This window comes from Gouania willdenowi, chromosome 12 (assembly GCF_900634775.1).
Source record: "Gouania willdenowi chromosome 12, fGouWil2.1, whole genome shotgun sequence".
Classification (NCBI taxonomy): domain Eukaryota; kingdom Metazoa; phylum Chordata; class Actinopteri; order Blenniiformes; family Gobiesocidae; genus Gouania; species Gouania willdenowi.
In genome coordinates this window covers 9,038,044-9,052,003 of record NC_041055.1, presented here as the reverse complement: position 1 = coordinate 9,052,003, position 13,960 = coordinate 9,038,044, and the positions used below count along the sequence as shown (strand labels likewise).

General features: G+C 38.5%; 2 protein-coding genes across 2 annotated transcripts in view; one reads left to right on the top strand and one right to left on the bottom strand.

Annotated features, from left to right (window-relative positions):
• Positions 1-3,334, top strand: part of LOC114473328 (histone-lysine N-methyltransferase Smyd1-like) — a 38,581-nt gene extending 35,247 nt beyond the window's left edge. The window contains exons 7-10 of the mRNA XM_028462883.1: positions 481-573; positions 668-831; positions 2,868-3,036; positions 3,130-3,334. Coding sequence (XP_028318684.1) covers positions 481-573; positions 668-831; positions 2,868-3,036; positions 3,130-3,249 — 546 coding nt within the window. The 3' untranslated portion in view covers positions 3,250-3,334. The remainder of the gene's footprint in view (positions 1-480; positions 574-667; positions 832-2,867; positions 3,037-3,129) is intronic.
• A 329-nt stretch (positions 3,335-3,663) lies between these two features.
• Positions 3,664-13,960, bottom strand: part of dqx1 (DEAQ box RNA-dependent ATPase 1) — a 36,278-nt gene continuing 25,981 nt past the window's right edge. Inside the window, exons 9-12 of the mRNA XM_028463509.1 lie at positions 11,184-11,309; positions 8,455-8,645; positions 6,819-7,009; positions 3,664-5,076 (exon numbers count right to left, since the gene is read on the bottom strand). Of these exons, the coding sequence (XP_028319310.1) occupies positions 4,899-5,076; positions 6,819-7,009; positions 8,455-8,645; positions 11,184-11,309 (686 nt within the window). The 3' untranslated portion in view covers positions 3,664-4,898. The remainder of the gene's footprint in view (positions 5,077-6,818; positions 7,010-8,454; positions 8,646-11,183; positions 11,310-13,960) is intronic.

Below are 13,960 nucleotides of genomic sequence, written 5' to 3'. Positions count from 1 at the left end.
ATTTAATCACCTGTTCCGTGTCCCATTTATACATTTTTCTGAAAATTTGATCCAAATCCGTTCATAACTTTTTAAGTTATCCTGCTAACTGACAGAATGACGGACAGACAAACGTAGGGTAAAACCTTACTGCTCCTTGCTTCGCTCCGCTTCTGCGCTTCGCTCTTGGCGGAGGTAATTATGCCATAATTGTAATTAATTATCATTTACAATTATAATTGACCACAACCCTGGTTCAAACCCCCACCCCCACCAGAAAAACAACAGTCAGAGAGAAGGACAAGGGAGTCGGAGAGAGAAACATTTCTTTGACATCCAGAGCAGTCTGCTGTGAAGGAAGCAGAGAACCCTGATCAAGCTTGTAGCGTTAGATGTATCAGGGTTATTGATTATGTTAATACATCTAGTCATCTGAGTGAGGTAATCAAATTGACTGATTAAAAGTTCTACGCTGACAAGTCTAACATGTCTGTGTTACAGCCGTCTGCAGAAAAAGTGAAGGAGGTGACAGCCTTCAGTGAGAAGTGTCTGGAGAAGATCGAGCAAGCCCGTGTGGAAGGAGATTACCAGGAGGTGACGTTGAGATCAGAGCTGTGACTGTCAGAGGTCATCAGTGGTGGTCTGTGGCTCTGCTCTCCATCACACGTGTGCTTCTCCTCCCTCTCAGGTGTTGCGCTTGAGTCTGCAGTGTCTGGAGAAGCAGGAGAATGTCTTGGCAGACACTAATTTGCATAAACTGAGCGTACTCAGCGTGGTCAGTGAGGTGCTCTCATACATGCAGTCCTTCTCTGAGGCTGCAGAATACGCCAAAAGGATGGTGGAAGGATACGCGTGAGTACGAGCAACAAGACTTGACCATCAGAGCTGCCACCATGAGATTTAATAACATAATACCATTAATAACAACATATATTATTGACAAGTCAAGCTAATTTTTTTTCTTCAGCCCAAAAAGATAAACAAAAAAATTATTTTTTTTAATTTTTATTTGACCGTACAGTTTATTAAATATTTTTATTTTACTTACTATCGTGTTGTTGAACAGTATACTGTATATAGAATTGTTTAAAGCATAATTAAAAGCTTTCAAAACAGCTACATGTTTGAATTAAGATGAAGTTTGAAATATAAGCTTCTATTTGGGGTTCATATTAAATTTGTATATCGGACTCCAGAGCAGTCCTTGCCTTCAAGATGGATTCTCCCGGTGTTCACAAACACCAGAATCCATCTTGTGCGGCTCCCGCCTTTGCCTTTCGAACCCAAACCGAAACGGTTAGAATCAATCATGAGGCAGTGTTGTGGTTTAGGGTGGGATATCCGAGTGTGACAAAGGCAGAAGCGCCGAAGCAAAACTGTCACATGCACAGTTGCGGGGAGAGGAACTAGCTGGGCTATCGCTATTAGCATAGCTTCGAATCAAAATAGAAAGATGTCGACACAGGAGGATGGTTGAACGTGCCCTTTACTCGCATACTCGTGTTGCAAAAACGGCAAAAGTCACTCAACGACATAATGACCGCAGCATTACAACCCCAAAAGAAAGTTTTGTTGTTGTAGCGTCTCTGCGGCACATGCCAATGACGACATCATCATCTGTTTCCGTGTGATTGGCTAAAACAAATTATGGTGGACAGGCGCATCGCCCAATCAGCTTCAAGCATTCTGTTCATGTCCCTCTCAGGTTCACCACATTCATTGCTGCGTAAATCATTTCTTCTTCTGCTGCTTCACAATCATTAAAATAATGATCTTACAATGTGGATCAAGTACAATGATGATTAAGTGCAGAAGATCTGAATACATCTCTGTGAAATGTGTGCTGACAGACTCTAAAGGATTTTTTGGAGGCGCGGGTTTTGCGTAGCCACAGCATTGATGTGACGCAAGAAACATGAATCACACTTGAAGGTGAACTTTTCATTGTTTTCACTCCGCGCTCCGTCTTAACCTCTGCTTAGAAGAGTGCTTCTCAAAGTGTGGCATGCCTCCCTGGTGGGAGAATGGAGAATTACAACTTCATGCCAATCTTCTTAAAAACCTTTCTTCATTGACAATAAATATTAACTACTACAAACTCTACACACAAAGATAGTAATAATGAGAAGCCTAAAAAATGTAGCAGAAATTAAAAGAGCATTAAATTATTAGACTTAAAAGTTCACGATTGTTCAAAGTGGGAAATACCCCAAAAAACTTTAAGAGCCACTGGCTTACAATATGCTTTAAGTCAAACTCAAGGCCCGGGGGCCAAATCTGGACCTTAGAGACCATCCAATTAGGCCCATAGGAGAAAGTAAAAAAATGACGGAGAAAACATGAACCATTGTGACAATGAAACTACGCAAACAATATATGCAGGAGCTCAGTTTTCCCGGTGCTTATATCATATTAGTCATTTTTAAATGTTGAAAAAACTCAAAATTCTTACAAAATCCTTCAAATTTCCTAAAATTATTAAATCATATTTCCTCTAATTAAATATAAATTGCTCACATAATTTCGGAAATTTAAAGTGAAGATCCAGTTGGGACTGATATCTGTCACTTATTGCTTGGATATTGTCAGTTTCTTACATATTATATTATATTTTATGTGTACATAAAGGCACAATATTGTTGAAATTTCTCATTTTCCCCACAAAAATCTGTGGCCCACTTGAGATCAAACTGCTCCGCATTTGGCCCCTGAACTAAAAGGAGTTCGACACCCCTTCTTTAGGTCGATTAGTACAATTATGATCAGTTTTTTACTAAAGTTGCTGATTCTTGTTTGTAGACTTTAAAAACAAATTAGATCAGTTAAAATCTACAAATGTGAAGGATCAGAAAAGGTGATAAGTTGTGAACCTCTGACCCTTGCAACAGGAAACTGTACCAGCCCAACAACGCCCAGCTGGGCATGGCTATCATGAGGGCCGGCATCACCCACTGGCACGCCGGACACATCGAAGCCGGCCATGTTTTGATCTGCAAGGCTTATGGTATCCTCATAGTCACCCACGGCTCAAACCACGCCATCACCAGGGACCTGGAGGTACTGCATGCCAACATGCTCACAGTCACTGTAACATGTTTTATGTGCTGAGAGCAGCTGTCACATGACATCACGCTCCTCTCATCCTTTCAGTCAATGCGCACGCAGACGGAGATGGAGCTGAAGATGTTCAGGGAGAATAAAGATGCGTATCACATCATGAGGGCCACCGCTCTGAAGATGCCAATGGGGTCCAGCATCAAAGGTGTTTAATGTCACACACCAACAGTGCTGTGATGCATGTGCAGGGGCTCAGCCAATCACATACAAACATGAATAAAAACTCAAATCAAAACCACGCCGTTATCCTCGACTCTATCTTCTATAGTGCCAGTGCATACTCCTAGGGGTACAGGTGTCCCCATTTGTGAGACACTGATCTACGAGGCCTACAATATGTCTTCATCTGATGAAAAATGATCATCTCGAGCAGCTTTTATATAAAGAAGTGAAACCCAATGCACGCCCAGTGAGAACATGCAAACCTTGCACACGTACATTGGGCCAGTAAGGCTGGAATGCAAGTTGTGCAGTGTCAAATAGTGATTCATGATACTTTTAAGTCTTTTTCAATCATTTCAGTTCAAAGGGAAAAGACAAAAAAAGAAAAATCACAGTGAGCGTTTCTGCTTCAAATGCAGTTTTATTTGTAGCTCTCTGTAAAGAACAGAGATGTAGCTGATAGTGAAAAGTCAAATAGTATCAAAAGTTTAGAGAAAATACATTTTACAGATTGTGGGGCGGATTCACTAAGATCTGAAAAAAAGGGTGGTAATTCTGTTGCTTCCCTAAATCCTTCGGTGACGCAGTTTTCTCACCTGCTGCGTGGAATGCACTAAGATTGCAGCAATGATTAGTGCACGTGTAGAACTGGTGCAGACCGCCCCTATTTAAATGAGCATTTTGTACGTGTTGTGTTGAACATGGAGGGTGCACATGAGTGTGCGGAAGCAAAAATAAAAATGTGACGCAGCAGAATTGGAGGTGTTAGTAGAAGAAACTAATAAAAAATGAATGAATTACAGCAGATAGATAATCTTTATTCATCCCGCAGTGGAGAAATGTGCGTGAATGTGACTGTGAGTAACGGATGTGTGCATGCGCGCAGCTGATCGCGTGCGTGTGTGAGATAGTAACCCGCGGAGAAGATATGTGCGTGTGGCTGATCGCCTGCGTGTGTGAGACAGTGACCCGTGGAGGAGAGACGCACGCACACACACAGAGCCTGTGTTTTCTGCCTACATTTACTGGAGCGATCTCTGCGTGTGTGTTTGCACCTGCTTGTTAGTCGTACTATTTTGTGGTACTAAAACTATCATCGCAAACAGTTCCGGATTTCATGAATCGCATTGCTACCCCTGCATACAATTATTTGCATTTCCTCCTCCCACATTTTTGATCCCCCTGGGAGATCCGCCTACTATGCATATTCATTAGGGGGAAACGCGCTAAATGGATTGAGGGGGCATTGGGAAGCGCAGCGGCTGTGCTCTCATGATTCCCTGGGGTTTGTACTCCTTATTAGTGCGTGGAGTGACGTTTGCTCACGTTTTAATACCACTAAACCTTTAGTGAATCCGCCCCTGAGTGTATAAAGAGCAGAAGGAGCCATGTTTGAACCTCCGTGTGTGTGTGCGTGTGTGTGTGGAGAGAGCAGCTAACTGTGTGAGCTCACACCAGTCATGTGTATTCCTTTTATTATCAAACAGAGCTCTCCCATAAAGATCTCAGCACTTTTCAAGTACTCCTTCACACCCTCCACTGAGAATCATTTAGCGTTAAAAACACAGATTTCCCTCATTAAATAAAAACAACGTATTGCACACAGATGGGAAGGGTTTCCAGTCACCTATAGGGAGACGTCACTGCAGCACACACAGCTCAGTGCTGCCTTCAGTCTCTGGATCTCTGTGAGTCCTGTTCTGCTCCTGGTACGATGCGTCGTCCTCCTCCAGTCGCTGCCTCAGCTCCATCAGTAACTCCTTCCCGTCACTGGACGGCAGGTTTCCCAGGTAGTACTGAGGAGCCATCTCCACAAACCTGCAGCACAGGAGGACCGTCAGTGGACACCTGATCCTCCCTCTGTAACAGACTGCAGCTAAATCTACACAAACCAGGACCCTGGCAAACTGCAGGAGCTGCTGGAAGTGGATTTAAACCAAAACCAGAGCACAGAAAAACTGCCAAAAACTCTTTGATTCAAAATTAATTACACAAACATCAGATTTAGTCCTTACCAACAAATAAAAAAATGAAAACCATAATAATTTACATAATTATTTGAAAGTGACATGCCCATTGACTTTTAATTGAAATACATTAGAATAACAATATCTTCTTTAAATGTAAAGTAAAGGAAATGCTTTAGTTGAAATAAAAGTATTAAACTACTTCATAAATGAAATATCTCCCATGCAGAATTGTTCTCAATTGGTGGGTCAGGACCCAAAAGTGGGTCACAGACCTGTACTGGATATGTCGGAGACAGCTGGAAAAAACAAATAAATAAATACTGAATGTCTTTTATGTTGGACTGTAAGTTTGAAAGAAACTTTTCTTTTGACAGGCATGCTGTGAAATGCGTGTTGCACAGGAAAACATATAGATTTACTGTATGTTTTGAAAAACTAAATTTGGTTGAATTCTAAAAAATAGTGGGTCGTGATATAATGACAGTGGCAAAATGTGGGTCCCAGGGTGAGACCAGTTGAGAACCCCTGCCTTAAATACAGCCCATGGGGAGCAGTCATGTTGGGCTCATGTGAAGTGAAGTCGTTGATTGTGGTGCAGTGCTTACAGTTGTTTATAATTCTCTGATTTTCCTCTTCATTTAGGTTTTAGTAGTGATTTTCTCCACATTTTCAATAAAATGGTTTTATATTATAACTGAGTTAAACACGAGGATGTGAAGCTGTTATTGCGTCTCACAAACCTTCTGTTTTTTCCTCCTCCTGCTTCTACTTTGAAAGAAAGTTACCCGACTAAACCTTTAATGTTCTACATGATCTTTGACAGATCTTAGAGTTAACCTTTTAACTGTTGAATTTCGGCCCAAACTGTGTGAAAAGTAGGGATGTAACAATTCACTCAACTCCCGATTCGATTCACGATACTGGGTTCACGATACGATTCTCTCACGATTTATTCTAGAAAATGGGACTGCAGTCAAATGATGACTGAAAAACATTCCTTTACTTTTTTTGGGAAAAAAACTAGAAAATACTGTATTATTTTCCTTTTATTTTTCATTTTCAAAAGAATCCCTTGATAAACTATTCAAACAATGCAATTTATCTAAAAATAAATCTTGAATGAAATAAAGGAATAATACAAATGAAGAAGAAACCTATTAACTTAAATTCTGGTTCTATAGTAAACAATGCAAAACTGCATAATAGTTATTTTTCTTTTTAAAAGTGCAACTGAAAATGTATTTTGTGCCTTAACAATTGGACTTAAAAAAAAAAATCATTTATGAACATGTTTAAGACTAGATGGCGGCCAGAAACAAAGTAGTAGCAGATTCCGCCCGCTGTGTACACTGCTGGACAAGAGAAGGGAGAAATATATAGCGCCCTCTGCTGTTTAAAAAAAGTACTGCGATTCAATTTTCAAAGTATCAATGTCAATCGTGATACCTATGAATCGATTTTTAACTGCCTTACGATTGATCGTTACATTCCTAGTGAAAAGTGTTGGATGATGGCAGAAAAATGGCTCTAAACGTTCCAAAGATCTTCTCCCTACAACGCTATTTTAGCCAATGAGGTGGAGGGACTCACATCTGGGGGTGCACTTCAGAGACAATGCGGATACAGTTATCACGGGAGATGGTGAACTCGTGGTAGAGCACCCAGCAGGGTGGGGCGGGGCGCGGCTGGCGGCACAGGTACGAGGAGAAAGCGTGGAGGTGAGCAACGTGACGGTGAGTGAGCAGGAGGTAATTCCCTGAGCCATCCACGTCATGAGCCACCTGAGGACAAACAAGAGGAAGGGGGACATCACAGACCTCTGAGCCAATGGAAATACATACTGGTTGGTAAATGGAGGACGTTTTCCATATAATTATAACATTTTAAATCATTTACAAAATATAACGTGAGTTCACCTATCAGATGTTTCCGGAGCGTACATGCTCTGCATTGACTTTTTATTTATTTATGCACAGAGCAGCACAACGTCAGACATTAAAGAAAAACATGTTAATTGTGTTGCAGCGGAAAATTTGTTTGAATTAATATGAAAAACCAAAGCCAAGTGACAGCAGTTGCTAACAAACAAAACACAAATACGTCTGGGTCATTACGTGTTATTTCAACAAATTTTCAGGGCATTTAACGCACTTCGTTCTTAAAAAAAAAAACATACATTTCTGTGATTGAAATTGATTTGCTTTTCAAAATGATCAATTTTGGGGAATAATGACCAGTATAACCATATCCATATATATCCATATCTGTTATGTTATGACAATGATGATGAATATGTAATAATGTGTTTTGAAGGAAAAACACCCCAAAAAAATGTAGAATATGAGATATTTGTAAATAATTATTATGTTTTCAAAAATAAATGATTTGCTGATGCAACGGTTTTTATATTTTTTATGTTACTAGTGAAAAACTAAAAAACAACAACAAATGATTATAAGTCAAGCTACAATGGCCTGTAAAGGATTTCAATATCGGCGAGTGGTGGTATAACCTAAATTTGGGGTTCAAAATAAAACTGAAGAAGTCGCACTAAGAAAATTTGAGAGTAATCTTTATACTATAAATTAAAACAGGGATCCAATTTTTTCTTACATTCTCACATGCAGTTATGGGCCAATGAAAATAGCAAAAAAAAGTAGTTTTTTTTCGGATTTCAAGAGACTGTCCCCAAGAACCAATGCATATATGTGACTAATCATTAGTGATGTGAACAGTCTATGTACATAGCTCAAAGCTGACAGAATTACAGGGAGCTGAAGCATATGCAAAGTTGTTTACTGAAGGCCCAAACATGATCCAGCCCCAAACCACGACAAACTTTCTTCCAATTTTGAGGGGCTGGTATGTCTACCACATAGAATGATTAGCAGATATTTTGGTATATTCTAAGAAAGTAGGTGAAGTTGTATTTATGTACCAAATTTCAGTTTCCTATGTGATTTAGTTCCTGAGATATTGGAAGTTGAAAATTGAAAAAAAACAAGGAAGAGCGCAAATCAGCACATAAACCCTCACTAAGTTGGCATATCTTTAAAACAGTATTTATGAGATCAAACTAAAAATGACATTGTGCCTATTGAATAATCATGGAACAATTGGTAAAACATTTCAGAAGTGCGTGGGCTCTTTGTAAAACAACATGGAATGATCCTTCTATTAAATGAATGCATTTCCGAAGCCGACACTTTGACAGGACACTACTTACGTTAAGAAAGAAGCCTGAGATCAGCGCACGCTTGATATTGGTGCAGTTGTCTTGACAACCGAAAGCCGGCGGAGAAACGGGGAGCTCAATTCTCTGCATCACAGCCAGAAGCTCCGCCCTGATCACCACGGCGAGCTTCAGAGCCGCCTGACTGAGGAAGTTGGTCACGCACCACGCCTCGTCCTGATTATCTGTAGTCATCACACACACACACACACACACACACACACACACACACACACACACACACACACACACACACACACACACACACACACACACACACACACACACACACACACACACACACACACACACACACACACACACACACACACACACACACACACACACACACACACACACACACACACAACAGTAAGGCTGTGTTCGAAATCCCATTCTAACATACTACACACTCCATGAGTACATACTGTCTACTATACTATGGTATAAGTATGGTTAGGATGATGAGCCTTCCCACTGAAGTATAGTTCCAAGTTTCCCAAGATGCATTTCAAACCTCCAACGACAAAAAACTGAAGCACATTGAGGCTAAATATTTCTGTTGATTCTCCACCTTTGAAAGTTCTGAAAGCATTTAAAGGGAGAAAGTGACCAAGTAGAATATCATCATGTGCTCATTTCATCCATAAAACTTGCTGAAACATTTCATGCCGACATTTCATTGTGCTACTGACTAAACTTCTGGTTAACTTCAAAACAAGAGTCCTATTTACAAAAACGTAAATAGAAGACAAGAAGAGATGCTTTTGTTTTGAAAAAGGGATGTTTGACTTTTAGCTTGAAGCTGGTGTGAAGGTCTGAGTTTACCTCGTACTGAGATAAATTATGAGCATATATGTATATATCTGGAAACTGATTTTTTGCACACAAAAATAATTCAGTTTTTTATTATTTTTGTTTTCAAAGAGAACGGACATGTAATTTATTAGTTTATTGGATTAGGTGAGGGTTGCATGCACGCGAATGTGCATATATAATCATAATCGATCTCAGTACGAGGTAAACTGAAACCGTGACACCGGTCACAGGAAGATTTCACATTCTGCTCGCAATGCATCATGGGGCAGTTAAGTATAGTGTTCCCACTGTGCACAATTAGGATATGTCTCCATATAGTATACATCTGGGTATTTCTAATATCTATATCTAATGTAAACACACTACATACTAATTTTGACGTCAGTAGTACGTTAGTATTCAATTTAGAACACACAGAGCTTAAGACAGAGTTTTTTAACCTTGAGGTAGCCTAAAATTTAAAAGGGGTCGTTTAAAAATTTCTAGTAATTGATAAAAAAAAAAATTACTGATTAACTGATTGAGTGCCATTCCCGTCTATAGACGTGAATTGTGTTTTTCAGCTGGGGTTGCTAGGAGACAAAGCTCTCTAGTGAATATCTAATTTGTACAATGATGTAGTGACCAACTGGTGCCATGTAGGGGGCAGCAGAGCACCTTTGGATGAGAGATCACCTGTGACGGACAGAGGAAGAAGAAAAGAGTTTACGAGACAGAAAATGGCGCTACAAGAGTTGATGCTGAAGTTCCCACCAGCGCACACTCAACCAGAGCATGTGTGGAACTAAGTGGACTATTGAGAGTGTGACAATGGTGAGATAAAACGATCAAAAAAACGGGGCAAGCGCTGACACTCGGCATGTCCGGGATGAGGATGAAGTTGTGTGTGTGGAGAATGACGGGGGGAGAGACTTGGAAGAAGGCCAAAATAAGAAATCCATTAAACTCTGACATAGAAAGCAAAATAATAATAATGTTGCCATCAAAAGCCTGTTCTCAGTGTTGTTTTTGTAGTTTTATAGAAAGAAACTAATGTTGAGGTGCTACTAAAGCAAAACACAAATAGATTTTTCAGCTTTTTGTCACCAACTGGCCATTTGTGTGAAACTTGCCTCTATTCAACTGCTGATTATGGAAGAACCAAACAAGCTAGAAACAAAATTATTTTCTGATAAAAATAGAGAGTCTAATATTTCAGATTCTGATTTTAGGTGTCAGATTTTTATGGTACAAAATATTCTGTGGGTCTTTAAAATTAGTCAAAATGCTCTAAAACGGCTGGCACTGGGTGTAGAAATTTTGAAAATGGCTGGCACTGAATGAGTTAAAAAAATATTTTAAAAACAAAAATAAAATTCTTACATTTGTATTAATAAATCTTTACATTGTTAACTATAAATGTATATATTAAATTCTTATATAAATTCTTTGAGCGCTACAAGATGACTGTTGTTGTAATTAGCGCTATATAAATAAAGTTGAATTGAATTGAATCATTATTAAATTATTTTCATAAATGAAAAACAACACAATTTTAAACAACTGTATTCTACACTTTCACTTTCTCAAATATAAATCGAGTTTAAATAAAATGCAGTGCAAAAATATCTGAGCTGGCGAAATTTGTCACTCATCTTGTCTACTCCACATCTTTAACAAACATGGTCAACAACTAATTCTAGAAAAAAAAATGTCTTTGGGGTCGCCCAGAAAATAGTTATATCGAAATGGGGTCACGATCCAAAAACATTTTGGCAACCATTGACCTAAGACATTATTAATGGTTTTCTCCACTGTTCTTAATCACTTCATTTTACTTTGTTGGCTTTAGTCACACTAATACTCTTATGTATATGTATGTATCAACAGACATCATTAGACGTACGTGTATAGAGAGTACGTACGTGCTTTGAAGGCTTTGTAAATATTAATCAGAGTCATGTGATCTCCCTCATCGTGCAGGAAAGGTCGCCACTGTGTGACAGCAGCTTCTTCTCTACTGGGCTCCACTGGTAAGAAGCAGGAAGGAGCTGGTGGGAGGAAAAAACAGCATCACTGAAATGTGAATATACAGTCATATAGACGTCAAATACGTAGACGACTCATCGCCAGTGGAGAGGTGCAGGAAGAGGCAGGAAGTGCTTGTAAAACAGCAGTTGAAAGACACTTAATGTTAAAGTAGAAATATAATATTGTATTTTCTTTTATCACTTAAATACAAAATTTACTTGCTCTCTTCTGACAGAACTTGGAAAAAGATGCTGCACTTTTGTGATGCTATGAGTGTTCCAATGAGTGGAATGTAGAAAACAGATCCCATGGAATCACCTTCCACAAGTAAAGAGAGGAATAATCTGGAGAATACCATTATATAGAGTATATTATTCATCCATCCATTTTCTGACCAACTTGTCGCAGGGGTCTGCTATTGTCTATCTTCAGCTCTTATTGGGCATTAGGTGGGGGTACACCCTGGACAGGGCGCCAGTGAATTAGATATATATATATATATATATATATATATATGCACCTTTATTGTCAATACACAGAGGTATGCAATGAAACTGGGTGTGCAAAAATACAAGAGCTATTTTCAAAAGATAAAGAGATAAGATGAAATTAAAACAAAGATAAACTTGTACAGTGTAAAAGGGCATGGTGTGTACACAGCTTAAGAATTCTATAACAATATTGCACAGTTCTAAAAATATCCTCTTTACATATGAGGCCTAAAACCTCTGAAGTGTCCTTATTAGAAGATATATGCATAACAGAGCACCATCTTTGTTTTATTAACTTTTAAAAATGGGACTAATTTATCGTTGAAGGACTCCGACCCAAAAGGACTTTTATCCTCGGGGTTTGTGGGTCTTCAACAGTCCGTGATTTACTCACTAACTCCAGCTATCAGAGCGTCAGCCATGAGCTATTTAAACGAGAGTAAAGGTCCCTTAGGAGAGCTCTTCTTCCCTGCTTCATTGTCTACTACCAAACCGTAGAGTGGGAACTGTCGCCCCCTAAAGTTATAGATTACAGTATTTTTCAGGTCACAACTGTTATCATCTTTCCGTAAACCAAAGAGGAAAACATCAACATTTTTTACTTTTCCTGATTATTTAAAGCAACCAAAAACAGCACAAATTGGCATCTTGACTGAATAAATTGCTAAATAATCTAAAAAGCAGGATGAATGTTTCACTCCAATAGAAAACAATGCAATGTTTACAGCCAAATTGGGAGGGGGGGGGTGACATCATCAATCACGTGATTTTAAGATGGCAGAATACAGGCTCTAAAACTGTGAAGTAATCCCATTTTAAAAATAAAAGGAATATGGTGCATGATAATGCGTTTTGTTAGGCATAGATCCTCTAATACAGTGGTTTCCAACCTTTCTTGTCTTGTGAACCCCTTGAACCTTTGTCACACCATGAGTACCCCCTCACTCATACATGTTCATGATTCTCCAAAAGTAGAAAATAACAACTGAATATTCAACGCAATTCATTCGTCATTTTATTTCATCTTCTTAAAATGGACAATTCATATTCAGACATTATCTTCTTATTTAACTCAAATTAAACATAAAATGATGTTGCCTTCAAGGCAATAAAAATGATAAATATAAAAATAATATTATTTATAGTAAATGTTTGTATTATTAATACTAATAAATTATGATTATATTGTTATTAAAGATAAATAATAAAGATGAAATAAGAAAAAATAAATAAATAAAAATAATAAATCATATAAATAAATACAAACAAAACAAATAATTAACCTGTTTGTGTTATTTATAACTTTTATGACATTTACCACAAAAGGAGCTTCTTTGAATATGTCCCCTTTAAACAGGCATTTAAACTTTAAAAACAAGTCATAGCGCATACGTACAATTTTATTGACGGACTCATGAAATGACTGAGAATATTTTTCATTATCTTGGAAATAAATTCTTAATTTTTCCACGTACCCCCTGCAATGTGCTCATGTACCCCTGGTTGGGAAACACTGCTCTAATAAGTACATTTCAAGGGTTTTAGGCCACATTTGTAAAAACAATTTACACTACAACCACAACATAATAATTCCAGAAAGTTCATTTTGTCTTCTTTTTTGAGATAATGCGTTAAGGTTTCATTTATTCAGATAACTTTTTTTCAGGAAACTTGATCTCCTGACATGTTTTGACTGTCAACTGTCACTCTTCCTCAGAGGTGATTGCTTTGATGTATCCCTACGAGTTCTTTCATAAGGAAAACATCAAAGCATCTAATGATTGATTCCATGTGTCCTCATGAAACGTGTCAGGGGATCAAATTTCCTGAAAAAAAGTTGTCTGAATAAATGAAACTGCTACAATTTGCAACCTTTTGTTCTCACTAATAATACAAGCTATCATCTAAATAAAGATGATTAAACCTAAGTGTTTCCTGGTTCTTCTTGTTTTTATTCATGCCTGCCTGCCCTCCATGTCTCACGTTTTGTAATGAACAACCTGTGTTAAAATATTTTGACAAATCAGTGATTTATGAGGCCTTTAACAGTTTATTCCTCCATAGATTTAATGCGCTATAGAAGCATAGAGCCCCAAGACAAGATGGCTGCACGAGATCATGTCGGCTTCAATGAGCAGCCTACGAGACAGACCAGTAGGGATGTTTGCTGGTCTTCCTGT